The sequence below is a fragment of the Urtica dioica genome, chromosome 1 (genome assembly GCF_054948205.1).
Source record: "Urtica dioica subsp. dioica isolate 48M chromosome 1, U.dioica_male_clone48M_v1_H2, whole genome shotgun sequence".
NCBI classification, from domain to species: domain Eukaryota; kingdom Viridiplantae; phylum Streptophyta; class Magnoliopsida; order Rosales; family Urticaceae; genus Urtica; species Urtica dioica.
The window spans coordinates 6,168,389-6,196,186 of NC_142756.1; the positions used below are offsets into that span (position 1 = coordinate 6,168,389).

Here is a 27,798-nt window from a genome sequence, read left to right on the forward strand (position 1 = left end):
GATGACGATTTGTAAATGAACCAAAATTATGCTCCACATAAGAACATGAACCTAGGAAATAGAGGATAAGTATATAAGTAACACAGGTATTTCATAGTCTGGTTCATTGACGAGTGATCACCACCTCTGATACATGAAGAATTAGGTGTATATCTATTTTATATTACAGAACACTCTCCTTGCAAAAATAAAATTAAATAAAATCTACCATTTGTGAACCATAACATGATCTCATTTCATTTCGGAGGTTCCCACGCTTAGAGAGAAACCTCTGTGGGGAATTCGTACGAGTCTAGATGATAAAAATATCAACTCACAATTGACAACCTATTATAATCTTCTTTTTTTTGGGCATCTATGAACCTACTGCAGTTGTGACCAAGGATTAAATACCGTTACCGATATCGATACTTTCGATTTTATTGAGGTATGCTATCGACGGGCATTGCATAGTTACTTAAAATATCGACACCGATTTTAATGATCAATACACAATAAAATAAAATAAAGGAAGAGATGAGCGATGAGATACCGTGGAAAACAGACTAGATCTTAAAGCTTGGGTGAGACCAATACACTCATAAAATATACACAAACCGGAAAACTTGGTCAAGCCTAGTAGTTTTGCTCATTGCTTAGGCACTTCTGCTTGTGCTTAGTATAACTATTTTGGGAAATAGACATTACATTCTTCAATGTTTTTTTTAACCATTATGTGCTAATTATGTACTAGTTGAGACAATTCAAATCAACCACTTGACACTGACACGCTATCAATAGAGAATGAAACTTCTCAACTCCAGTTTGTATGATCTTGACCAATGCCATGGATGAGAAAACTAAGCCGATCACAAAGAAATAAGTCGCTGGATACCCGATGAAAGTTTTTAGCTTTCACAGATTCACGAAGAAACGGCTACGAAGCTGTAATAGCACTACTGTCTATAGCTGCTTCATTGCTTTTCAATCTTCAATTAATAACCACCGTAAACGCACCAGTACATTTACGAAAGAAATTGTCATGTGCAACAGTAAAGTTTGTAGCTAGAATTGATCGTCGCGATTTAAACAGACGAGGTAGGCACAGAGTCCGATCACGGGGACGAATCCAAGACCACTCACCAATTCGGCTTTGGTTACATCGACGTTTCGAATGTTGTCGCGTATCAGCCAAGGCTGGAAAACCGAGTAGAAAAATATGTCCCAAATGAAGGCATAGGCGAACCTCTCCGAGCCGACGTAACCGACCAAAAAGTCCCACCTCTCCGAAACCCCACCGAAACTCGGGTCGGGCCGGCCAAAGATTCCCCAGAGCAGAGACACGAGGCAAACCCCGGCTCCGACGAGACCCACGACTTTAGCCTTGGAAGTCACGAGGGTCTGCAAACGGGATCTCTGTGGGGCCCGCTCGGGGCGGGGCTCGTTCAGCCGGATCGCCATGTAAGGGATCAGGAACGCTGCTCGTCCAAAAAGCACAATTAGACTAAACCCTCTCTCTCTCTCTCTCTCTCTCTCTATATATATATATATATATATATATATATATATATGTGTAGATATATGTATATGCATATGTGTAGATGGTGAAGAGAAGTGTTACTGTTGGTGAGGAACATTTGGATGGCCCACAAGGCGTCGAGGGAGTATTGGAAGCGGTCTCGGCGGCGGTCAGTGAAGAGTAGCGGAGCGAACATGAACGTCCAACCGATCACAAAGTTAAACAGCGCTTCGCTCATCTGACGATTACTTGAGCAGCAAGTAAAAATAAAATAGCGGGAGAAGTGGACATATGACATGTTTGGACCTAAATTTTAGCTTAATTATTTAATAATCAAGAAAATAACTCAAACTTAAGATAAGAGGCATTATGTGAAATATGTGAATTTAGACTATAATTTTATGGGAGGATAACTATTTAGAGATCATTTCATACACATTTTTTTTTTTTTTGTAAAATGATGTCCGTGTTTAATATTTTTAGTACTCCTAAAATTTCTTGAAAATCACAAACTATACTAAATATTCTAAGTACTAGTTTCATTTCCGCTAGAGTTCGAAAATTATTTTTAGAAATTTAAAATTTTATATTTGACTTTTACACCCCTATCAAAACTAAAGCTTTTGCATTCTAATCCCCTAAATTGAATTTCTTGACTCAGCTCTGCGAAGAGAGGCGTTACCGGGTGAACGACCGGGGCTTCGACGACGTGAACTCCAACGGCATTAAGGAGAGGCAAGACGAGGAAGAAGTTGAGGGACAGTCGGAGAAGCGAGTCCACCGTATCGGCACTGATCGCCCACACCGGATCGCCCTGCCGCACAAACAACAGATCACTCGAGTCAAATCAATGCTTGTTTTCCTCATAATTGCGTCACGCGCACACGCACTCACCGGTGCGAATGGGAGGACAAAAAGCCATGACACGTAAGCAGCCTCGGAGAGCCAGAGAGAGGCTTGAAGGGCTTTTGAGACTGTTGGACTTGGTGCGTTGTTGTTGGGCTCGTAAGCGCGAAGACGACGACGCTTTGCGGTCTGAAGAAGTGGTTTATTGGTTGGGAGTGTGACTGTGAGTGAACGACGGGGATAGTATGGCGTGGTGGTGGTCACGCGCGGAGATGAGCAGTGAAGAAGGGTTTGAGGAGATCCAAGCAATGTCGATACCGCCATGCCCAAAACACGACTCATCCTTCATCTTCTCTCTCTTCTCATCCACCCCTAGAGAGGTTTTAGTCATTTCACTTTTTTTTTTAGTCCACAGAACCAATTTCACAAAATAGTCCTTTTTCAAGGAGTGTAATTTCAATTTTCAAACATACTGTTAATATTTGACATTCTTATTTATAATTTTTTTTTGGTATAGTCATATTTATAGTTCACAGTGTTATATAACCAACATTTCGTAAATCTAAGTTAAATAGTCACGTCCATGTATTTACATGCGTAAATTGACGTAAATACTCTACCAATTTATTTCAATGAAAGGAGAAACCAGAAATGTCACATTATTTTTGTGATTATTTACTTAAAATTCACGAAACATTAGGTATATCGCAATCTCATATGTTTTAGTTGGGTAGTTACCTAATTTTTTTGATTTTTTTTAGGAATGAGCTCGAAGCCAATCTAATAGATAATGAGTATAACACCCGCAAATACAACAATAGAACTTCTTAAAACAACGAACATAAATGACCTAGATAGAAAAAATTTTTACTATTAACACTAACGTTAACGCCAAATACAGATAATAATCCAATTTGTGCACATATAAGTATTAATTATTTTTTACTCATTATTTTTAGCAAGCAGTATCGACTCTCTCTCTCAGATATCAAAATAAACTATTTTCTTTCTTAAAAAATCATGGAACAAAGAAAAAAAATCAATATTTATACTCGGAAAGAAAAAGAAAAACAAAGAAACTCAAGAGATCTTGAACCCTAGCTGCGATGAAGCAATCATTCGACCACGACCTCTCAAAGCCATTGTTCTTGACGAAGGAACAACTCGACCAATTGCCTTCCATCGCCGCTAAGACAACAAATGACGTGAACAACCTTTCGACTCCAAATAATTATTGTCGCCGCTTTCTTTTGGTGTGGGAATCGAGTTTGTCGTCGCCTTTTGGTCGTCGTGGAAGTCTCCATCAGTGTTTTTCGTAGATATCTGTGGAGAAAAAGCTAGGGTTTCTTTTTCTTTGTTTTTTTTTTTCTTAAGTGTGTACTATTGTATTTTGGGAAATATTTGGAATTAGCTGGAAATATTTGAAAATATTTGGAAACAGACCTGCGACCTTCGAAAGTGCTTCTAATTACTGCTCAATTTTTTTCACGGTTAAAACGGAATAGACTAAATACTTATGAATAAGTGTAACTACTTCTTATTAATTTGGAAAGAAAACAAAACATAATAATGATAGGATTCCAAACAATAAGTTTTTTATTCCACGTATAATGCTAATTTCTTACATTTATTAATTGCAAAATTTTAAAATTATTTACGATTATATTTAGTTCATTAAAGTGAGATTAATTTAAGGGTATTAAGTAAAATATAGGGCAGTGTAGCGAAATAGCCAAAATGAAACTATAAAATTTGTTTTTAGCCTATGTTTCACAATTTTTAGGGAAATAGCCAAGAGACTTATGTGACAATAATTAAGGTATGATTTATCTTTCTTTATTGACAAATTCGTCACTTTATCTCTCCTATTTTTTTTCCTACATTTTTTTTTTACATAAAAACTTAAAAAAACCATATCTATCTCATATGAACTCGAAATTGAGTGATTCCAAATCCTACGGATTCGTGACGCCGAGATCTTCAAAAATAGATCCATTGTGTTTGATGAAAAATCATGTTTAATACCATAGATGTAGAAAAATCATGTTACTACATTAAATATGAAAATAACTGGAAATTTTTGAAATTATCAAAAAAATAAATGGAAACGTAACTATGATGCATTAAACATAGTTTTTCATCAAACACAATGGGTCTATTTTTGAAGATCTCGACGCCACGAATTTGTAGGATCTGAAATCACTCAATTTCGAGTTCGTATGAGAAAGATACGAATTTTTGAAGTTTTGATGCAAAAAAAATTATTTGAAAAAAAAATAGGAAAGAGAAATGGACGAATTTGTTAATAAATAAGGGCAAATCAGACCTTAATTATTGCCACATAAGCCATTTGGCTATATCCCTAAAAATTATCAAACATAAGCTAGATCCAAAATCATATGTTTAAAGTGGCCTAGTTACTTACAAATCTCTAAAATATATGTGTCAATTTAAACTATGTGGTTATTTTACAAAACGTTTTCAAATGTTAGTGACATTAAAATTTTATAGTTTATTTTGGGCTAAAAAATTAGTCCCTAACTTTATGATTAACATGTAAAAAAAAAAAAAAAAAAAAATTGAATACTCCTAAAAATAAGGGTTAAAATCGAGTACCTTTTAAAAAAAATAAGGATAAATTACATAAATGCCCCCTAAACTTTTGATCATTTAACAACGTGGTCCCTACTTTTATTTTTCTTACAGCGTCGCCCTTGAACTTTGACAATCTTACAAACTTAGTCATTCCGTCTATTTTTCTCAACAATCCATCCATTTTTTCCCATGTGATTGGCATGTGACTATTTAAACAGGGACAAAATTGTAAAATAACAAAAAATATTGATTTTATAATGATTTAATATTATTAAAAATTATTATTTATAATATAAAAAATAATTATGTTAATTATGAATTTTTAATAAAAATGAATTGTAAAAATGAATTATTATTTATTATTAATTTTCTATTATCGTGAAAAAAAAAAGTATAATGGAAATGTATAAAAAAAAGTATTAAAAAAAGACAACAAACAAAATGAAAATTTTAATTTATTAATTTTAAATATAAAATAATTAAATAAAAGATATATAGGTAATTTTAAATATTCAAGTTATTATACAAGTTAAAATAGACGGAATATACTCCCAAAATTTGACGGAAGGACTAAGTTTGTAAGATTGTCAAAGTTCAAGGGCGACGCTGTAAGAAAAATAAAAATAGGGACCACGTTGTTAAATGGTCAAAAGTTCAGGGGGTATTTATGTAATTTATCCAAAAAAATAAAAGATACTAAATACAAAGGAGTACCAAAATGCGCCAATAGTCCATTTATTCATCCATTCGATTTCGCTCATTTTCAGAGAGTCCCGCCATTTGTGTGTGAGTGTGACGCCATGGCTCCCAAACCCGACAGCGCCGAAGGTAAACGAACTCGCTCTTCTCCGATTCTCCGATTCCCACTCTCATTCTGCTTCCCTGATTGCGAATCTCTTCATTCTTCCGTGTCTTACAGCGATCGTCCTCAACTACGTCAACGAGGTAAACCACTTTCATTCATTCATCTTCACCACAATTGTTTTATCAATTGCCATTAACGAATGGGAGTGAAGCAGCAAAACCGGCCTCTGAACTCGCAAAACGTGGCGGACGCGCTGCAGAAGTTCAACCTGAAGAAGGCGGCGGTGCAGAAGTCGCTGGACAGCCTCGCCGACGGAAACCGAATATCGTTCAAAGAGTACGGAAAGCAGAAGATTTACCTCGCTCGCCAGGACTCTTTCCACATCTCTACTCCGCAAGAGCTCTCCGACATGAAAGACTCCAACGCCTCTCTCCAGCGACGCCTCGCCGACCAGAAGAAGTCCCTCGCCGAGCTCGAATCCGGTACGGTTCAGCCGAAACCCTAACCTGTAATCTATCACTGACTGTGTCTGTCTGTGCAGAGATTAAGGCTTTACAGTCCAACTTGACGCTCAGCCAGATCCGGGAAAAGGAATCCGTGCTCAGAGCTCAGGTTTGGGGGTTTTCGTTTTGTGAGTGTGTGTGTGTGTGTGTGTGTTTGCCAATTGGTGGTTCTGTTTTAAAATCAACGGAAAAACAAAAAATAAAGTATGTACAAACAAGAAAAAGGTCTGATTGTTTGGAACCTGGATTTTTATGAGATATGACAATTTGAAAGAAAATGTTAAAAAGGAAAATCAAAATTCTTCATCTCTGTTTTGGAAGTCGAAGAAAATTTATAGGTAAAGAGGAGATGGACACGCTCGCACGGTCTTCGTATGTGCAAATTTACTTGGTTTCTCATTTTTTCCAATCGTTTTTCCAAGGGAAAATGAAATTCCAGCTTTAGTTACACAGTATTTCTCAAAATTTCTGTCAAATTTTCCTGAATCCAAACAACAGAAACACACAAGCAAATTACAAATAACTCTCATTTTTGTTTTCCCAAGTTTCAAAACATACCCTTAGTTGTGAAAATATCATTCTTCGGGTCACAAGCTCTAACGGGTCGGAGTATTGCACAGGTGAAAGAGATGGAGGAGAGGCTGGAGAAGGTGAGGGGCGGAGTGGCGCTGGTGAACCCGGAGGAGCGAGAAGCAGTGGGCCGGACCTTCGCCGAGAAGGTCTCTCAGTGGAGGAAGCGCAAAAGGATGTTCAAGGACCTCTGGGACGCCATCACCGAGAACTCCCCGAAAGACCTCAAACAGTTCAAGGTCTGGTTGGTCGGGGAATATAACCCGCGTGTGATTTTTTTGCTTGATTTTTTATTTTTTATTTTTATTTTTGGTTGGATTTTAACAGGAAGAGCTTGGATTCGAGTACGATGAAGACGTCGATGTGAGTTTGCAGTCGGTGAGCGAGCTTCTTCAGCGAGGCAATAAGCGGCCGAGGCGCTGATTGATGAACTTCGTTTCCTCCGTGCACTGGTAAGTTTGAGTTTATAGAGGATCGAGCGATAGAAATAGACCCGGAATTACTCTCAAGAAATTCTAACCTTTAAATGTTGTTATCTGGTCAGTACACAAAGTACAGAGCACAACTTGAAGCTCTCAACATCTGAAGAAGAAAAAAAAAACTGTTAGCTTTAGTATAGGACTGTTGGAAAGAAAACGCGCTTATAAGAAGATTAAAAAAATTTGTTGAATCTGCTATATAGATTCTGATTTAATCCTAGGATTACTCGACTTCTGTAATTGCCACCTAAACTAGCTAAGTTTCGTTTTTCATTAATAAATTTTGTTGTCTCTTATAATGAAGAAAAATATAAATTAGTCGTAAGATTAGCAATTCTGCTAAATGAATCTCCATCAGTCTACAAGCTTGCACCCTCTTGAATCATAATGCAATCCATTTGGTTTCTAAATGGACACACGCGGGGGGTTTCTTTTGTCCAAGTTTTATACAGCTTTTGTATATTGCTTAATGTTTTAGCACTTAGGGGATGAAACTCAAGACCTCATAGAAAACACCATGCTTTCACATAAGAGCACAAATGATGAACCTGCTGCTAAACAGAGAAGAAATAGTTCGAGGTTGTCGTAATTTTTCTACAGTAAATTATATTGAGCTTCGATTATTGTCTTTAAATTTTTTAATCTAAGCTGACTTACATCAAACCAAGTACAACCACTAGCTGTAACCAACTTCCATCTTGGCGATATTCAGTGCTGAGTTGGATCTGACGTGGCCGCGCTGTGGTCATTCCGATGTAAAAGTTTCTTGAAAAATCCAGAATATCCGAAATCAACCAGCAAGTTTCAGAAAATCCTAGACTATTCTAGATGGTATGATAAATAACTTAGAATGTTCAAAACACGTCTCCAGAGCATTATAGACGCATCTTGAACATAAGAGAATTATCTTTTTATAGCATTCTGGACTAATTGTACAAAGTTTAGAGGACATGTTAAACGATCAGAATAGGTGGCTCGCTACCAGATGGGTATCTCATTTTAGAGATAACCAAAAATCCCGTTTTTTTATAAGCTTTCTCAATTAATAGCAAGTTTTCTCTTCTCCCAAACATTTGATCTCTTGATTTAACCCTTCTCATTGCTTGCATTTGCATGGTTGATCATAGCTGGGATTTAAGCGCAAGCTATGGGATTTTGGGCTTTTGTCTTATGAGCAGGTTATCGAGGGATATTAAATCCGCTCGGATCAGGTTGGAATAAATTGTATGGGACATCATGCTAACTTAAGTTTAAAGACAAAGCCAATGTACTAACATTATATTGCTAGTAAACATGTAAGATCAATTGCTATCTTTTATCAAAGAGTTTTCAGTTCAGATATGGTTATTTTTAATGCAGATAGTCCATAAATTATTATCCTTTAACCATTCACGTCGGATAACTTTTGCAATCTAATTCTTACGTGTGATTATGGATGACATTTTTGTGTAATACATTTTCAGAAATATCCGTAAGCCAGTACACTCTTACTCATCTCTATTGCCCTTTAAATGTTAGTATTTTGTTTTATCTGTAAATGGTTTGTTGGTTATTTATCATTCTATCTCAAAGAAAAAAGTTCACCACACAATTGACAGAAGGTAGCTAAAAGAGCCAGGGGTGTCATACTTTTAAAGTCCAGGGAGATTATTGGTGCCAAGATCTAAAGCTATGACTAATTTTTCACAATCCATAGAGTTTGAACTTTGAACCACACTTGTGAACCAAAAAAAAAAATTACACCTCCCATAATTTATTTTAAACTTAATTACTCAAATACTTAATTAGCTTTTTTTTTTTACAAATACCTATTTTTACAATATTCCCCTTATTGTTTGCAACTTAATTTTTTATTGTTTACAGTTTCAATTAGGGTTTTTATTTTCTCACTGTTTACTTTATAGTTTCAATTAGTTTTTTCAAACAAAGTTGCAACAATTTTGTCGCAATAAAACCAAAGCATTTATTTTAGGCACAATGAGTATTTTTTTTCTCTCTTTTGTTATTAACAGTGTTGGTTCCTTCGAAGAAAAAAAATCAGTCAAATTAAATAACGTGAATGTATATCATGGTTGATACGGTATAACTATTATTGCAATAATATTTTGTTAATATTATATGCTTCTGAATTATAAAAAAAAAAAAAAAAAAAAAAATTAAAATAATAAAAAAAAAGTAGATTTGACAGCGAATCTCCTTCGCGCCGTGATTTGTAGTATTCATAATTTTAGCTAATTCAAACAAAGCAAGTCTTGTCTTCGGTTTGTTTCTTTTATGTTTTAGTTAAGCATTCATAATTCATTAGTTTATAGTATTCGTAATTTTAGCTAATTCAAACCAAGTCTTGTCTTCGGTTTGTGTATTTTGTTTTTTAAGTTAAGCATTATTACTCATATAATTCGTCAATCATAATATATTATTCACAAGCTATAGCTAGTCTGAGAGATAGCACATGCATTTATTTTGTAGATAAGGTTTTGAACACCAGATTTTTCAAGGTCAACACACATGAACGTACGTCGAATACTTTTATAATATCATAAAAAGATATTTGACTTTTCTTTTTCATTCTTTTGCATGGAGCTAATTAGTTACATGACGTACATCACTTATATACTGATGTGTTCCACGAAATTTCCTGCATATCATATTTATTTATTTATTCATGCTAGAATGTTTCATAGGTATAGTGAATCCAAGGTTTCATTACGCGTATAAGACCAAGCTGGAACAGCTATACATTTGTTTTGATCTGTTTTTTTATTTACCGCTTTCAGAATAATCAAAGTACAATTCACGTAGAACATTGAACTGGTAATTTAATTACCGATTACAATATGGTTTATATTTTCCTTTGTTTTATTTTATATATGCGTGTGCATGGCGTGACAGGTACTAGATTATTCATTATAATCCACATTGAATATGTCTTATGGCCTGTGTTACGATGTTATTATCTGCCAACTGGCCGAAAATCGTTGAAGTTAATTCGATTCCATACAGTTTCAATCTTGTTTTTTATTTTATTTTTTATTGTGTGTTAGCTTAGAACAGTTCAAGCATACGTTATCATCGATTTTTCCACTCCGTAGCGTAAAGTGTTAGATGATCAGAGCTCAACCCAAATCATGTTTAGAAGATATTTGTGATCTATATTTGTTTTAGGATGCAATTCAATTCAAGGTTTTAGTAATTAACAGGGATATGCAATTCGAAATTAGAGTGGTAAAAATAAATAATAAAATTTAAGGAATAAAAATTAAAGATGAACCTAGAAGAAGTTATAAATGAGTTTCATTGGACTTCTAAAATCAATGTTTAATTTTATTTTTCATTTATTACATAAATTGTGTTAGAACCATAGTGTTAAATTAAAATATGTTTACACAAGTCCTACTTCTGAGACAGAAATGTGAAATATTAGTTTCTTGTCAACATGTTGAAGCTGTCAAAGAAAAGATGAAAGAATAACATTTTTTTGCGCATAAACAACAAGAATGAAGATTAAAAAAAAAAAAAAAAAAAAAAAAAAGGATGAAAACACCCTTTGTTACATCATATAAGGAAATGGACTTGTCAACCGAGAACCAAACGAAACTAGCCTCCTAACAAGAAATGTAGTTCTGATCTACCCTCAAACATTTGTCTCGAGTGCCACTACCTCTTGTTTATGAAGTCTCTTCCGGCGTGAGTATATGCGTTTAATTTCCCGAGACAGTAATTTGTCTCAATTATTTAATCTTTACAAGATTTTTTTTTATGTAATCTTAGCTTAAATGTTCCGTGTAATCAAATATATGAAATGTATGAATGAAAAAAAAAATGTAGTTCTTTTGGGAGCCACCCTTGATAAATTATCCTCCAAAGACCAAGTCGAGTCCCGAACCCCAAAATTATGAGAATAAAAGCCAAATGAGGTCGCTCTCGCAGAGGCTTAACCTTTGAATAAGGGGCATCACGGTATTTTGAATATTAACCTTTTTTTTTTACTACTGTTCCTTGTGAAAGGGGGAGACAAAAAGAGACCTGCATCACGGTTTGTATTGGTCAAAGTGTCAAACTATCCAAGCAAGCACCCCATACTGAATTATTAAGAAATATTGTCCACGAGTAGATTATTGTAATATTTTATTGAGTAGTTGAATAAATAAAAGAAATATACATTTTCTTAATTGATTGGAAGCAATAATTTCATTGATGATTTATAAACACTCACCAAATCTTTAGCCTTCTTCATTTATATTTCGGTATTAAATATTAAGTTTGGGTAAAACGCTAAACTAGATTAGTGATTAATTTATATCTGGTAGATAGATTCAAAATTACATGCATACGTGGAGCACAAAGTGTAGTTAAAGTTAAACTACGTAGGAGCAATCTCTACATATAATTTGTATGCATAGTAGAGTTAGAGGTATAACTTAATTCCTCTGTCTTATACTTTACTATTTGAGCGACACATATATTTGCATAAGAATATTTTGTAACACGGAATTGGGTATTGGTCAAAATTTTCACTTTAAAGTCTTAAGTTTATAATTTTATTGGTGATTTCGTTGAAGTTACATTGCTAGAGTTGCACTTCACTAGGTTTGAAAGCTATCTCATATTTTGTCCGCATATCATGCAAGCGCTCGTTGAGTACTTTTCGCAGTGCACTAATTTGACCCAAAAATATATACACCACAAATCTATTTTCACGTTGGCAAAAAAATTGGTTGGCTTTGACTCTTTTGACTTTTGAGTGATAGCACCGCACGGATGAGTTGTGCCGCGGCCAAACTCGCAAGTTCGCGATCCCGTAATACTATTTCTTTTCACTTTTTTCATAATTTACTTTTTTTTTTCTTTCCTAAAATCATATACTGGTAGTGGGAGAAGTTGTGAACAAAAATAAACGATTTAAATATAGCAAGGAAAGCTAAAAAGAATCTTAACAAAATCATAGAAATAATTTTTAAAACTTAAAATTATACAAAAAAGATAAAGAAGATCTGGATTTCATTTTGATGTGAAAGAAATTCTAACGGCAATTACGAGCGAAACAAAGCACACTGACTCAACAATGGATTCAAGCTCGAAGAAGCTTCACATAGCCATGTTCCCATGGCTAGCGTACGGCCACGTCATGCCGTTTTTTCAGCTCTCCAAATTCTTAGCCGAAAAGGGTCACCGAATTTCCTTCATCTCGACCCCCAAAAACCTCGGACGAGTCTCCGACAAAATCCCAGTCAAACTCTCCCACCTCTTGACCCTCGTCCCGATCTCTCTCCCCCAAGTCGACGGGCTCCCGGAAGGCGCCGAATCCACGGCGGAGCTTCCGATCCACAAAGTCCCGTTCCTCAAGAGAGCCTTCGACGCCCTCGAGCCCGGCCTCGCCGGAGTCCTCGGCTCCGGCGACGTGAGCCTGATCATCCACGACTTCTCGTGCCACTGGCTTCGCCGGGTCACCGCTCCGATCGGCGTCCGCTCGATCTTCTTCTCCATATTCAACGCCACCACGCTGCTCTTCGCCGGCTCTCCGGCGGAACTTCTGTCCGGAAGCCGGGTCAAGCCGGAGGACTTCACGGTCGCTCCGCCGTGGATGGGCGGCGGAAACGACGCCGTGGCGTACAAGCCGTACGAGATAGCCAGCCAGTGGGGCTCCACGGACGACGAGATCTCCGACTTCCATCGGTTCGCGAAGGCAATCCTTGACGTGGAAGCTGTGCTCGTCAAGACCTGCCCCGAGTTCGAGCCCAACTCGCTGGCCCGCCTCGAAGCTCTCTACGGGAAGCCGGTCCTCCCCGTCGGGGTCCTGCCACCTCCGAGGCTCGAGTCCCACGGCTCGCAGCCGATGAGATCACAGCTCATAGCGTGGCTCGACGTTAAAGAGCCCGGCTCGGTCGTGTACATCGCCCTCGGGACCGAGCTGAGCCTGAGTTTGGAGTCCACCCGGGAGCTCGCCGAGGGAGTGGAAAAGACCGGGCTGCCCTTCCTGTGGGTGGTCAACGAGCGCGACTCGGGTTCGGACATAATTAGAGGTGATGATTTTGACAGTTCGATCTAGTGATTTAGCTATTTAGCCAATTTCAAACTTAATTTTAAGGAACTGGCCAACGTTTCGGATATTTAGGTAAATTAGTCATTTATCAAATTTAAAATATAAAAATATTAAGGACAATATCACGTAAAATACTATCTGATCAATGACACGTCACCAAATGTGGTTAAATTTTAAACATATTCAAAAGTTGGCTTAATCCGTGAGATTTTTCTTAAAATTAACCAATCAGTTCATTTTAACCATTTTTTTGTTGTCAAAATTAACCAAATTGGTAATTTTTATCGGTTATTTCATGATTAACCAATCGCCAAGAAAATAAAAATATCAAAAACGGCTTCATGGTTAGGCGTTCAAATTAAACTAAAGGTTTAACAAGTTAATCGTTTTGCCCACCTCTAGACGTGATTGAGTCGCGGATCTCGGGGCAGGGCTTGGTGTGGAAGGGTTGGGCCCCGCAGGTTGAGATCCTGGCCCACCCGGCGGTGGGGGGGTTTCTAACGCATTGCGGGTGGAGCTCGGTGGTGGAAGGGCTCACGCTCGGGCGGCCTTTGATTCTCTTTCCCGGGGGAAGCTCCGACCTTGGGCTCGTGGCGAGGCTGCTGAGCTCACGCGGGGTCGGGCTCGAGGTCCCGAGGGACGATGAAACCGGGTGGTTCGGGAGCGACTCGTTGGCCTCGGCGATCAGGCGGGTCGTGGTCGACGCGGAAGGAGAGCCGCTCCGATCAAAAGCCAGGGCTATGGAAAAGATCTTCGGCGACTTTGAGCTTCAAAACAAGCATTTGGACAAGGTTGCTGAGTTTGTTGTGAATAATGTATCGTAATGTTACTTAATTGACTTCATTTGTTTGCTTTGTGTGTTTTGTAATAAATAAGAAATGAAATTTCAATTTATTTCCCATTTGGAGAATCGTTAATTCACCCAGCATGGACTTGATTTATTGAATAAAAATATGAGCTTTGAACCAATTCAATCAGCGCTGATTCTCCATAAACAACTAGTTAGAGTATCTTTAATGATATTTGGGTTAACAACTTTAAGGACTTGTTTGCAATTAGGAGAAGTGTTAAGCTATTTGCTTAATCATTATTTGGCAATTCGGCTATGTGATTGGCTAGAGAAATTAGCTCTATAGAGCTACTTGCTTTAGCAAAATACATGGGACCCAATACACCACTTGATATATATTTTTAATAAGTGGAAATTGAATAAAAAATAAACAAAAATAGAAATTGACAAGTGGGATAAACTTAAGCAAGAGGAGAGATTAACTTATCATTATGGATGATTTAACTTAAATATGTTGTATTTTGGTATGACCTATGTGACATGGTAAACTAATTTGACATTAGTTTACCATTAAAGATGCTCTTATCTGGCACGAGAGATCAATGAGTCTTTGAAAGACCAATCAACCGTATATGTAATCCGACAAAACCATTCTAATTTCGATCTCAACAAATGTTTACAAAAAAGTCCTCAGCATGTTTGCGATACCATCCTTAATTTTTAATTTTTTTTTTTTAGATTTTGATTCCTGTTTTTTTTTTTCCAGTAACCCTTTTTATTAAAATTTATCTCCAAATCATTAGTTTGATCTGCTTTTACTCATGTTGAACATAAATTTTTATAATATTATATTTTAACATCATTTTTTTGAACAATTAATGTACTGAACTAATTTTTTTAGAAGAAACTATACGAAATAGTTAAATGGTTAACTTCAATTAAAACTAAGTTTTTTTGTGCAAATAGTACTTAAACTTTGCGATTGTGCTATTTTAGTCCTTTAACTTTTTATGTTACATTTTAGTCCCAAACCTATAGATTTAGTAGCTCTTTTGGTCTTTACCGGAAATTTGTTGTAACATATTGTTAATTTAGGCAAAATAAACTAACAAATAACTCCAAGCTATTTCACTTATTAACCTTTTTTTTTTTTTTTGCTCGAACATTTATTAGTGTTTGAGTTGTACTTGTTGACTCTAGTATAGTGGGTGCAAAAAAATAGTAAAAAAAAAAATAGACAATGAAAAAGGTGCGCGAATAAGTAGTACCGCGTCATCTGTATAAACACCGTTGTAATTTGTTTGCTGGGACTTTAGATGGTTCTCCTGAGAGCGACGTGATATGTGTGGACACTTGGTTATTTAAGCTACCACGGCGTTTAGTACATAAACGCTATAAATCCTGTTATTTAGGCGTTATGAATAATTAACCACGGCGCTTTATGTATCACATCACGTGGCGCTATTTTACTCGTCGATTTCGTTTGTTTTTTTCGATTTAATCAAGTAACAGCGCTTTTTCTAGTAGTAGTGAGTATTTCATCAAACACTTTTTAATCAAATTTCATTTAACAAATATTGTTTATAGACCAAAACTTATTACAGGAGAATTTGGTTGTCATGCATCGATATAACACTTGTGAGTGGCAAATGGCAATGCATATTTTTTCCATTTAAATAGCATAATTTACTACAAGAGATTGTTTAAGCAACATTCAAGGTCTTTTCACAAGTTACATACGTTTTAATATATATATATATACACACACACACACACTTTATAACACGTGTGTGGTACCTCGACTTTTCAGGTTATTCAATTTCGTTTTAATTTTTTTTTAACACAAACACTACAAAGTTAACATATTGTAGTCTCTCTAACTTCAATTATTTACAATATTTGCATACGAAAAATGCACGTGATCCTCAACTTTAAGTTTGGAGTCCAAAACAACTGCACTAGTTTAATTAAGGAATAATATTTTAGTTTAAAATGAAGAAAATTGAACCGGCGGGTAAACTTATCTTTATACATTTGCTTGTGTGCGTCGGCCAATTTAATCAATCTAAATTTTGACTAAAATTAAGAAGACCAAAAACAAAGTCATATTTTAATAGATTAAAACAAAAAAATACAAAGGTCAATGTGAAAAGGCCGAAAAAATTGAAGGTTTAAAAATTTGTACTTTTCTTGTATGATGTAAATATTTACCAAACATATATACCTCATAATATATATTTATATTATACATATTATTTTCCTTTTACTCATAAGCTTACATCAGTTTGGTAAAGGAGAACTAAGCAAAATGAAGAATTTTGCGTAGTATCTAAGATGAGCCTCGCTCAATCTATATAACATCAATTTATAATTGGTTTATATCATTTGTGACATTAACCCCATTAGAGGGAAACGGGAGAGATAAGTACAAATATATAAATATATATGATAAATATTTCCGCTTAATCATTACCTCCTGTTTTTAATTAAACAAAGATTAGGACCAAAGGAATATTCATATGTATTATCAACATACTTTCTCGAGAGGTTTCATTATTTTTGGTGCGAAATTTTTTGAGTCTCACGCTTCCAACTCAAGCAACGGTGGATGAGGTGGAGCTTTCTGACGAAGACCTCGCACGTGTGCTCGAGTTGCCATGCTTCTCAGCACGTGTCAATCAAATTAAAACCATAAATAAAATATTTAAAAGGCATAAGAAAAAGCTTCTAAAGAAACAAATAAGTGAAAACAAATGATACTGAAAACTAGACAATACTTTATAATAAAATAAAAAAAATAAAAAAACCAGACATACATTATATAGTGTTTTTTTTTTTAAGATTAAAAAAATAAAGGAAAAGTCTAAATAACTTCCCTGACTAGGCTGACCAGTTGTGTATATATATAAGTTGGTGGGTAGTGCTATTTTCTCTCAGCACAAGTGTTTTTCTTTATCCGCAATCTCATTATTCATTAAGTCACAACTCTCTCTCTCTCTCTCTCTCTCTCTCTCTCGTAAATCTTTACTTGAGAGAAATTTAAAAGGAGATATTATAAAGAGTGGTCAATAAAATGGGAAGACAACCGTGCTGTGACAAAGTTGGGTTGAAGAAAGGACCGTGGACCGCCGAAGAAGACAAAAAGCTCATCACTTTCATTCTCACCAACGGCCAATGCTGTTGGAGAGCTGTTCCAAAGCTAGCTGGTAATATATTTTTCGTTGAAGAACCATAATATATATATATATATATATATGTATATATATTTCTGAAACTAACTTTCGATGTTGACTTGGGCAGGGTTATTGAGGTGCGGAAAAAGTTGCAGGCTTCGGTGGACAAATTATCTGAGGCCGGATTTGAAGAGAGGCCTTTTATCTGATTCTGAAGAGCAACAAGTCATTGATCTTCATGCCAAACTAGGCAATAGGTAATAATTTGTATTCTTCTTTGTTCATTATTCTTTCACTTTTTATTATCTCGGTTCATCAAACGCATGCACTTTGTCATAAAAAGTATTATTTATTTAGTTAAAAGTTAAAACATTGCAAACGAAACGATCAAGTCTTGGTACTTCGGTAATAAATTATAAAAAATAAAAAAAAATGGACTTTTCTAGTGGTGGATAGAAAAAGTCACTACATGAATTTTTTTTTATTATTATTAATATCTTTTCACTTTCTATAGAAAAGCAATTGACGTTATAATTTTTTTTTTTACAGGTGGTCAAAAATTGCGTCTCATCTTCCGGGAAGAACAGACAATGAAATAAAGAATCACTGGAACACCCACATCAAAAAGAAGCTCAAGAAAATGGGCATTGATCCTCTCACCCACAAGCCAATCACAACCACCGTCACCGACCAATCAGAGGCTCGCGATGAAAACGACAGCGCCGAAACGACGTCGTCCACCGAATCCAAGGACGAACTAACCGAGAACACGAGCGCGGTGGCTGTCGTACTACCCACGCTTGATGACCTCATCGACAACGTCAGCTTCTGTACGGACGAGGTCCCCATGATTGAGCCTCACGAGATTGTCGTTTCGTCTGAGAACAACGAAACGACAACGTATTCTTCGTCGTTTTCGTCGTCCTCGTCCTCGTCCGCGTCCAATTCGCCGCTTTTTTTCGAGGAGTTTGATCAGTTTATAACGGATTTGGAGTTTCCCGAGTATTTCGGGGGAATCAGCGACGTTAGGAGTTACGGTGACGTGGAATTGGTCGAAGATTCTTTGGATTTTCACGGCTGGGATTTGCTGGATCAAGAGATCTTCTCTTACGGGCTTTTGTGAATTATGGTTCCGATATTTATATTTATTACTACTGTGTATTGCTTTAAATGTTTTTTATTAGGACAAAAATTTAAACGAATAAAATTAATACTGGGAAAAAAAAAATTTCCGTATCTTTTTTTTCTTTCAACTATCTGCGTTTGTAGTTTGGAGTTTGGACAAGCCAATCTTTAAGATTGAGTCCATTAAAAAAAAAAAAAATTGCTTCTATGTGAGTTTAATCTCTCTCTCATCATTATGATATTGGTTTACGATACTACGCGCTTTTATTCTACTGTAAAATTGTAGAATGTTGCTAATCTCTCCGGTAGTTGATCTCGCTTTCAATAGTATAATCACCGAGAAATAGAATAAGGATACAACCGAATGAACCGATACTTATATTTATCAGTATTACAAAGTTATGATACTGGTTTTATCATCAATTTTTTTTAACAACCCATATAACAACTAATTAAATGGCTAATCTTATTCAAAATTATAGGCTACTTTTTTTTAAAATATTATAGAAATAGCTCGATTCATGTGTAACATATCATGACGCATTAGTTTGAGGCCTTGAGCTATGTTCTTAATTATTATGAGACAATTCTACTAAATTTTAAGATAAAGGAGTCTAAAGTGATCAATTGCATAACACTCCCTTTTTTTTATATACAAAACTAATCGAGACTCCCGGTAGATATATTCTATTACATAATCTAATATTTAACAATATTTGAATATGCTATTTTTTTAAGTTCCAAATAGAAATTTTAAAAGTTTATCAATAAATATATATTTTTGAAAATGCTTATAAACTATAAACAAATACCCTCACTTTTAATTTTATTTTCCCGGTAAATTTATTCCCTTACTCAATAATTGTTCGTTTATGGTTTGACCGACTATAATATTAAAAATGAAATGATCACAAAGTCGATAAAATAAAAGAAAAAAAATACAACTTCATATATCAAATAAATTTATTACATAAAATGGAGTTTGAAAGGCTCTCATGTCATGTTCGAGGGACCTCATTCTTTTTTTTATGGCAGACCGTTGGAAATCAAATGAAAATTACTTTAAATATCTGATGACTAATAGAAAGCAAATACTACATGTTATTAAACGATTATTCCTATGCTAAAATCACTATATAACCTTCTTCACGAATGCCAGTACTGTCCACGATTCGATTCTCCCAATTTTTTTACAGCCCACATTTTTTCTAATTGAAATATGTTGATCATCTTCTTCTTCCAACCTCGTCTAAAAAAGAAACAGTATATTCATCGATCCAAAGCTTTGACCGTGAGCAAACGTGGTGGCTCTCAAACGTCATATGCAAGCCTTTTAAACTTCACCATAAATATCTGGTTCTAGGATGATATGCTTGATTTATTTTAGTAAGAATATGTTCTCGTGTCTCTATAATACTGCTTCATATGTTTTTTTTTAAGTAAAAATATAATATGGTAGTACGATTATTTCAGTTTTAAAATTTTACGACGGGTGTAAGTTACATAATTCTAATATGTTACGCTTATTTCAGTTTTAAAATTTTACGAAGGGTGTAAGTTACATAACATAATTTAAAATGAAAAAGTGAGCGTATATATTTGGGGAAAAAAATGAAAAGTTGGGGTATTTATTTGTAGATTTGTATATAAATAAAAAATTGAATAGTTTAATCGAGACTATTTTGTATTGATTTTGGTTAATTTGAAATAATAATTTTAATTTCCTTAGGAAATATTTCATTCAAATTTAATTTATTGTAATTGTTAATAATTTATAATGTCGAGAGAAATGAGGGATGACACTTTTTTATATTTGTATAATTGGGCTACAATTTTAATTGAAGGTAGGGATAAAAAATTTATAAATTTTTTTTTTTTTCAAAAAATAGACGTAACTTTTCAAAATTATACTCGTCTCTCTTAGCTAATGATATATATTCATTTTTTTTTTCATGGTCGTCTCTCTCAACTGTATGACCAAATGCTAATTTCTTTTTCAAGTTTTAACCATCATTAAACAATTCAATATTATTAACCATATAGTAAATAGGTGGAGCACACGAGACGTAGATCATCACTAGTAAATTTCAAACCATAGTAATACTAATTTAATATACACTGATAACTGATATACAAACGAATTCGGATATTTTGCACATTAGTTTCTCACACACCAAAATCACCTAATATAGTCAAGAGCAAGTATTTAATGTTTGGCTTCAGAATATCTTAATTTTGTTTTCAATGTCAATCATATTCATATATATATATATATATAGCCAATTTTCTGCCAATGACTGTAATGCAATATTCATATTGGACCCACAATTTTTTTATATATGACATCTAAAATACATACTAGATGTCCCCAAATTTGTTTGACCCACGAAGTCGTGTTTGTGCATCTAATAGTAGCTTTAAGAAACAACCATATAATGCGCGTTGTTGTCATTTCACAAGCAATGGTAAAGATTCTCAAGGGCTCTTCTTTCACATATGAAATTTCAAACCGGAGAATTTGCACACGTGGATGCAGCTAAAGGCTACACGTGGCTTAACAATCCAGAAATAATAATGAAAGATGAGGCTATTATTATTTCGTGCATATATGATTTCGCGTTGACTAGGATTTGGTGTTAATAGATTCCATATAGGAGTGAATGTGTGTGTAATAATGTTTTGGTGAATCAATTTTTTTTATTTTTTATGTAACGATCGGAGAAGGAAAACAAGTTAAAGTTGCTTAATATTCATGGATAAAATAAGTATTTTACGCGCCGTGGCACACTAGTTGCTAGCTAATATTCTTTATTGGTATTAGTGGTCTCTTAATCTTAAAATCGCTAATGAAAGTTTTATTTCAAATAACTAAATGATTAATTATCTTCAATTAATAAAATATTAAATAAATTGTATAATTCATGTTTATATCTTACCTAATACGACGAGTGTGTGTTATCTTAACCTAGACTTTACTATAAAATTATGCTAAACCTTTAATGTAAGGATCTAGAGCGACAATATACTATATACTCTCTCGTATTTTAAATGGTCGGGGAAATCACTTTTTAATATTTTCAAGAAACATTTACTAAAATATTTAGAAGTTAGCATGTTAAACCGTCTATATCAGGAAAGTGAAACTATAGTATTATTAATTTAACGACTAATATTATTACATGTTCAAGTTAAGACAAAAAAAAAGTGGTGAAACCGTAAACCAGAATGGATCATAGGTTTTAGACCAATAGTCTGCTTTTAGTATTTCGTTTTGATCCGTTTCAGTCTGATTTTTATTATGAAGTGTATGATTTGGTCTAAAATTTCGAATCACGGCCTAAATACGACTAGACAATAAATAGGAGCGAGAAATATGACAAAAAAATATCAAAAATATTTTTGTCCTATTCGGTCTGATCTAATAGTCTAAAACGCTCCAAAATCATACCAAACCAGTTAATAGCTAATAAAAGTATAATAAAAATAGGTCTAAAATGATTTGGTTGCAAACAATCCAGTTTAAAATGGTTTGGTCTAATTCGGCCGCCGTTCTAGTCTAACCAGCGGCATGCCTCCAACCTAGGGGGAGGCTTTAGCCGAAACGGGCTTGTGTTATAAGCCCCAAATAAATCTCATTTTCCCTATATCTGCTCCACCATATCCCATTATCCGTCCCTTCAGTCCTCCGCTGTTCGTGCTTCTCCGGCGAAGTTTTGTAGCTTCTTGAAAGTTAATTTGTTTTGATCTGGGTGTTTTTGCAGGTGTTCGCGGTTGTGCAAAGCTCTCACTCCGTCCGTTGGCCACCGGCGTCTTTGGGCGTTTTCTGGTGGTACTCTCGAAGACCTGGGTTTTTTACTCTTCTCAGTCCCAGACGCGGTTGTTGACTTTCGGTACTCGGCCTAGAAGCCTTTTTCGGTGGTCGTCTTTCTCGGCAGCGACATATCTTCTTCCCAAGACTCCTCTCTGGTTGGCGTATTCCGACACCAGCTTTCCCCTTAACGGTGTGGACGCGAATGCCGATTTTTAACCCTCAAGTGTGCCCTCTTTGGTGATCAACCGAACCTTTTCGTCGGTCCCGTCGATCCCGAGCTTTTTGTTCATCTTGGTGAAGGGCTCTTTGGTCTGGTTGAGCAAAGACCTCTTTCCACAACTTTCGGCTTATGCTCGATTCTGATTGAGGTGAAAAGTGGTGGTTGGGTTGGATTTTGCAGATGGGAGTTTCTTTGGGTCATGTAAGTTAGATTTATTTTCTATAAATTTTAGATTTTGGTTGTGTTTTTGCTTAGTTTAATTTCTGATTTAGGAGTTTTGTCCACTACTTTCGGGTGGGTTTTGTGGGCCTGGAGATTTTTTCATCTCACGGGTTCTTTGTTCGAGCTTTATGTCGGTCGTTTGGTGGTACTTATTTTCGAACGTCTTTCTCCCCAGTTGGTTCATCCATTAACCTCAGAGGGTATTGTGAAAGAGCCAATTAATTGCTCAAATTTTTGTGTGGTTTATCTTTCGGTCATCGAGAGTTCTCACACGATGTGCGTTCATCAGATTTTAGTATTGAATCATTATTGTTTTAAGGTCTTATTCTTCTTGGTTGGAAGATGTTTGATGTTTGTACTCTTGGGTATTGAATCATTATAGTATTTTTGTCCAAATTATATTTTTGATGGAAAGTGAGAAAAATTATGAGATGGTAGCATTTGAAGCAATTTCTCTTGAATAATACATTTTTTTACGTAAAAATTTTGTACGTAAGCTAGATTGATTTGATGAATTGGTTTTACTCAAGAGCAGTGTGGAAGCGGAGGATCCATAGCCTAGAACTTCGGATGGGTCGGATCAGTTGACCCGTATTCTTCTCCGAACACTCTCGTCGACAAGAGATCAATGATTGACGATCACGATCACGGCGAAGAGGATGACCATGATAAAAAAAATGCATCTTGCTATAAAAAAAAATGGTTCGTTCTAAAACAGTCTAAATGATCTAAATCGTACCGGACTGTTTTAATTAATTTGGACCGGTCTGATTTTTTCTTTTATTTAGTTTTTTCAAATTTAATTTTTTCTAAACTGTTTAGACCAATCCAGCCTAATTTCTTTTTATCAATTTTGGGTCGAATGAAGACAGTGCAACTCGTCAACACGATCGGCTGATTGGCAATAATGATGATAATACTAATAATAGTAATGATAATACTAATAATAGTAATAATTGAGTTCACTTTAGCAGTTATACTCGTCAACACGATCGGCTGATTCGCAAGTTTGGTACTAAACGTTTGATTTCTTTTCATCTGTTAGTACGATACAAAAAATAATAATAATCAGAGTTAGTACGAGATTTAAGAATTAAAGAATGTACGTAGCTCAATTATTGTTCCATTTGTCAATAAAGTTGGCGAAAATATTTATTATTATTGACCTTGAAATGAAATGTAAGCTAAAAAAATTGATGAACTCTCTACTGAAAATTGTAGTAAGAAAATTTTGTACACATGAATTCTCACGTACTTGCAATTTTGACCACAAATTTGTCTTGCGTTGATTTGGAGCGCGTTAAGACTTGAGACTTACCCAAAACCTGACGGTCGTTACATGAAACCAAAATATAAAACAAACAGATAACGATGATAATCATATGAATGTGGGACCCACTAAGTGAGAGCTGAGAGCCGCAATATGACTCGTGCGAATACGCGTGGACTGTTTTTGTGCTCGACAGCCTATACAGAATCCCTGTCTATCCCACGTGGCAATCGCAGACTCCGATTCAGGCCAATACCAGTTAGCCACAATGCTGACCAAGCCTGATGTCAGGCTGAGGCATTGTTTTTTTTTTTTTTTTTTTTTTTTTTTTTAATTTCATGGATGAAAAATGTAAACAATTTCTCATCCTAATAATCATATGTGATATTTACTCATTCCCTTAATAGATTAGTAGTGACATCCTATCTCCCATACTTAAGTAACTTAACTGAACAAGAAAATTGTTTCGTTAGAACAAAATATTTTAGTCTAAGAATGCTCTGTGGAACAAAACGAGTCTTGTATTGTTCGTATTTAAGAAAAAAAAAAAAAAAATCACGACTCCTGTGTTATATGTTACCGTGAGTATTTTTAACAATCTAACTAACGAGAAATATTAGACATCTTCATACAGATAAATATAGATAAATATTGCAGAAGTAGTAATATTCAAATCGAAATATTGCAGTAGTAATTTTTCATAAGATACTTTTAAGCATTTAAAAAAATATCAGGCGTGTGTTCAATGTAGTACTTCGAGTTTTACTTGTTTTTTAAAATGTATATCTAAAAATTTCAAGTAGTGATTTTTTATGTTTATTTCGAAAATATATATATTTGAAAATTTTTACAGATAATTTTTTTTAAGATTGAAAGGGTAAACTGTAAAGTTTTAAATCTCTAATTTAATTTCTATTCGATATTCAAGAGAAACAAAGTCAAAAATCTAAATAGCGGAAGCGTACCCGAATTTATTGGATCGAATGCACAAAATAGTGATGATTTTTCAATTGCAATTTGCCTGAGTATGAAATATTCTTATTGATGAGGATACAAGAAAATATATGTACTGCAATCAGGAATCATACTTGTTATTAATAACTATCTGACAGTTACTAATAATTATTGTTTATTTTTAATTTGACCCCTCATTAATTTAGAATTAACACTTATGATATCCACACAATAACATCATGACAAATATATCTTTAAGTCACAAACTTTATTCTGAATTAAGCTATATCAATTTTGATTTAATTAATAATGACCCAACACATTTATTTATAACATTATAGTCCTAAAATTATTCTACCTAACATAAACAAACTTTTGACACTGAAAAATTTAAAATAAGTAAATAAAGTTGTAAAGTAGCATTACAACTGTAAATATTGTGGAGAATTTTTTTTAAAAAACGGTCATTTCTTTGTTTTTTCTTTCACAAACTATTGCTTCACATTTCTGATTGAAAAACGTGTTGTATGTTGACACATACGCAACATATGCAGAAAAGTAGCAAAAGTGCTTCAGTTCATACAAAGTAAATGCACATGTAAAAAGGGCAATGTTCCGCCATTTCAATCATTGCCTCTATACAGAGATTATTCATAATATACTTGCTTAAACGAGTTCATATATATATATGAGAGAGAGAGAGAGAGAGTGGAAGAGTGAATAGGCAGGGACAACAAAAAATGTACGCACTACTTGGAGTATTATATCAATTCAATTCCATGCAACAAATAAATTTAAAAATAAAACAGTTAGAAATGTCGGCAGCTTTCTAGTACTATATGCTCAATCTCTTCGCTTCTATTCGAAATTGTCAAAAGAACTTTTTTTTCGGTTCACATATATATCTAAATTCTAAAATTTGTTGGGCCATGAATATATAACTTGAATTATCACTATTATTTGCTGTTTATGGGTTGAGTTTGGGGCGGTCACAAAATCATTGGCCGGTTAGCAATCCACGCGGCGATCACATTGGCCACTTTAGTGCTTTTATTCCCTTTCAGATTTCATTCATTTTCTCTTCAAAAATGGTTTCATTTAGAAGTTCTGAAACGAAAAGGTTTCATCTTCCATTATATGTCGTCCAATGAGTGCATAAAGCACCACTACTTTCTTTTGCTCGTTATTTTCTCTACATATTTGCTTCCCATATTGTGAATGTCATTATTCAAATTGGACAGAAAATGTGACACGTTTACACCAATCCCTCGCAATGCTTGTGTCATTCTTACAAACGCAGAGACAAGTGTTAAGATTATTTTTTTGGCGGCAAATTTGTCTCGATAAAACGTCTAACAATATGTTCCAAGTACATATTGAGACATCTTGACCGCTTTGCGCAGAATTTGTGTATTTGGCAAGTTTCATATTTCTCCAAGATTGTTAGCGGCAGGGCCGGCCCTGATCTAAGGCGAGCAAGGCTTGTGTCTTGGATCCCCAATTGAGTTGGGTCCAAAAAAAAAATTATTTTACACTTTTTGCCTATTTTTAAGAAAATTTAACTTTTTTTATCATAAAAATTTACACTTTTGGTTCATTTTCTAAAAAATTTACATTTTTTACCCTGAAAATTTAAATTTTTATTAGTATTATAGGGCCCCAAAATATTGAATCGCCTAGAGTACCCGGTGAGTTTGGGCTGGCCCTGGTTAGCGGAAAACTTTCTACGAATATTTTATCCGCATGAATGGGTAAAGAAATCGTAATTTGACTTTCTGATGTGTTGACCAGTATAAAAGAAAGATTCTGCCCTTAGTAGTTTTCGACGTATGCATTCACACAATTAGGGTTCTTACACTTGCAAAATCGGCAGACTGTGAATCTGATTGTGAATTGTGTGTTGTGTTATTCTCTAGACACTATTCCTGATTCATAAAGCTTTCGAGTCTTGTTTGAGTTTTTTTTTTTTTTAGAGTTTTTATTGTTGTTGACATTGAAGATAAACAAACACTTGGGAAGTAAGTATCATTACTAGCAAGATGTTATTAATGGCATGATGCAGAGCAAATACAAGATTTTAATAGAAAATCTTAATATTTTATTTTATAAATCTTTTGTAATCAATATTAGTTTTTATAAGTAGTATCAGTATGTAGTTAGGTACTATATAATATATATATATATATATGTATATATATATATATTATAGATAATATCCTCTACATATATATATATATGGCAGTAATAATATATATGGTATTAATAGTTAGTTACGTATAGTATTCTTTATATATAAATAGATATTATAATTATATGCTTCGTATATTATATTCTATATATATATATAAGTAATTAAGTATGATTACCTTTATTTAAGTAACAAACGTATTGGACTATCTAATGTTTATTATATTTAGTTTCTGGTATTAAACTAGTATTAGAGTTTCTTATACATATGCTTTAGATCTCATTGTAACGGAGAAGTTTATGATGAATGAAAAATCGACATTTTTTGTTAATCTTGTTATACTGTATTAACGCATATTTGAACATATATAGACCAATTAATTAAGTGCCTGCATTTGTAACAATAATTATGAACAAGATTAATATAAATAATACGAATATATTATATTCTAGTACACGAGAGAATTTAGGATCGTGGGACCGACCTCCATACGAACATGTCACAGTTCATATATCCGTAAAAGCTCTTTTACTTTCTTTATTTTCTTTTATCAAAATTATTTTTTGTATTTAAAAGCTTTTCTTTATAGTTTATCAGTATTCAGTACATAATCTATACACGTCTATAGACTATATCATTACTGTGGGCAGCTTTTTTCTGGGAGTTTCATATGCTCGGATCGTGACTCTCTCTCTCTCTCTCTCTC

General features: G+C 34.5%; 4 protein-coding genes across 6 annotated transcripts; 3 read left to right on the top strand and 1 right to left on the bottom strand.

Annotated features, from left to right (window-relative positions):
* Nucleotides 1–848: 848 nt before the first annotated feature.
* On the bottom strand, nucleotides 849–2,763 carry LOC149406777 (uncharacterized). Its single transcript, XM_089608653.1, has 4 exons — nucleotides 2,393–2,763; nucleotides 2,181–2,312; nucleotides 1,601–1,736; nucleotides 849–1,457 (listed from the first exon to the last, which is right to left on the bottom strand). The coding sequence occupies exons 1-4, from the start codon at nucleotides 2,684–2,686 to the stop codon at nucleotides 1,045–1,047; spliced, it is 975 nt and encodes a 324-aa protein (XP_089464779.1). The 5' UTR covers nucleotides 2,687–2,763; the 3' UTR covers nucleotides 849–1,044.
* A 2,902-nt stretch (nucleotides 2,764–5,665) lies between these two features.
* On the top strand, nucleotides 5,666–8,790 carry AHP2 (Tat-binding protein 1(Tbp-1)-interacting protein (TBPIP)). 3 transcript variants are annotated; one of them, XM_089608656.1, is made up of 7 exons: nucleotides 5,666–5,767; nucleotides 5,859–5,884; nucleotides 5,959–6,226; nucleotides 6,286–6,356; nucleotides 6,868–7,056; nucleotides 7,145–7,269; nucleotides 8,424–8,790. In XM_089608656.1, the coding sequence occupies exons 1-6, from the start codon at nucleotides 5,740–5,742 to the stop codon at nucleotides 7,238–7,240; spliced, it is 678 nt and encodes a 225-aa protein (XP_089464782.1). In that variant the 5' UTR covers nucleotides 5,666–5,739; the 3' UTR covers nucleotides 7,241–7,269; nucleotides 8,424–8,790. The 3 variants fall into 3 exon arrangements, with proteins under 3 accessions (XP_089464782.1, XP_089464785.1, XP_089464783.1); XM_089608659.1 differs by lacking the exon at nucleotides 8,424–8,790 and adding an exon at nucleotides 8,009–8,403; XM_089608657.1 differs by lacking the exon at nucleotides 8,424–8,790 and adding an exon at nucleotides 7,362–7,990.
* Nucleotides 8,791–12,230: 3,440 nt separating this feature from the next.
* Nucleotides 12,231–14,240, top strand: LOC149406779 (UDP-glycosyltransferase 91C1-like). The gene is made up of 2 exons (XM_089608666.1): nucleotides 12,231–13,319; nucleotides 13,742–14,240. Exons 1-2 carry the CDS (start codon nucleotides 12,362–12,364, stop codon nucleotides 14,161–14,163), a joined length of 1,380 nt encoding a protein of 459 aa, XP_089464792.1. The 5' UTR covers nucleotides 12,231–12,361; the 3' UTR covers nucleotides 14,164–14,240.
* A 2,825-nt stretch (nucleotides 14,241–17,065) lies between these two features.
* LOC149406780 (transcription repressor MYB6-like) lies at nucleotides 17,066–18,549 on the top strand. The gene is made up of 3 exons (XM_089608671.1): nucleotides 17,066–17,335; nucleotides 17,430–17,559; nucleotides 17,852–18,549. The coding sequence occupies exons 1-3, from the start codon at nucleotides 17,203–17,205 to the stop codon at nucleotides 18,423–18,425; spliced, it is 837 nt and encodes a 278-aa protein (XP_089464797.1). The 5' UTR covers nucleotides 17,066–17,202; the 3' UTR covers nucleotides 18,426–18,549.
* The last annotated feature ends 9,249 nt before the right edge of the window (nucleotides 18,550–27,798 follow it).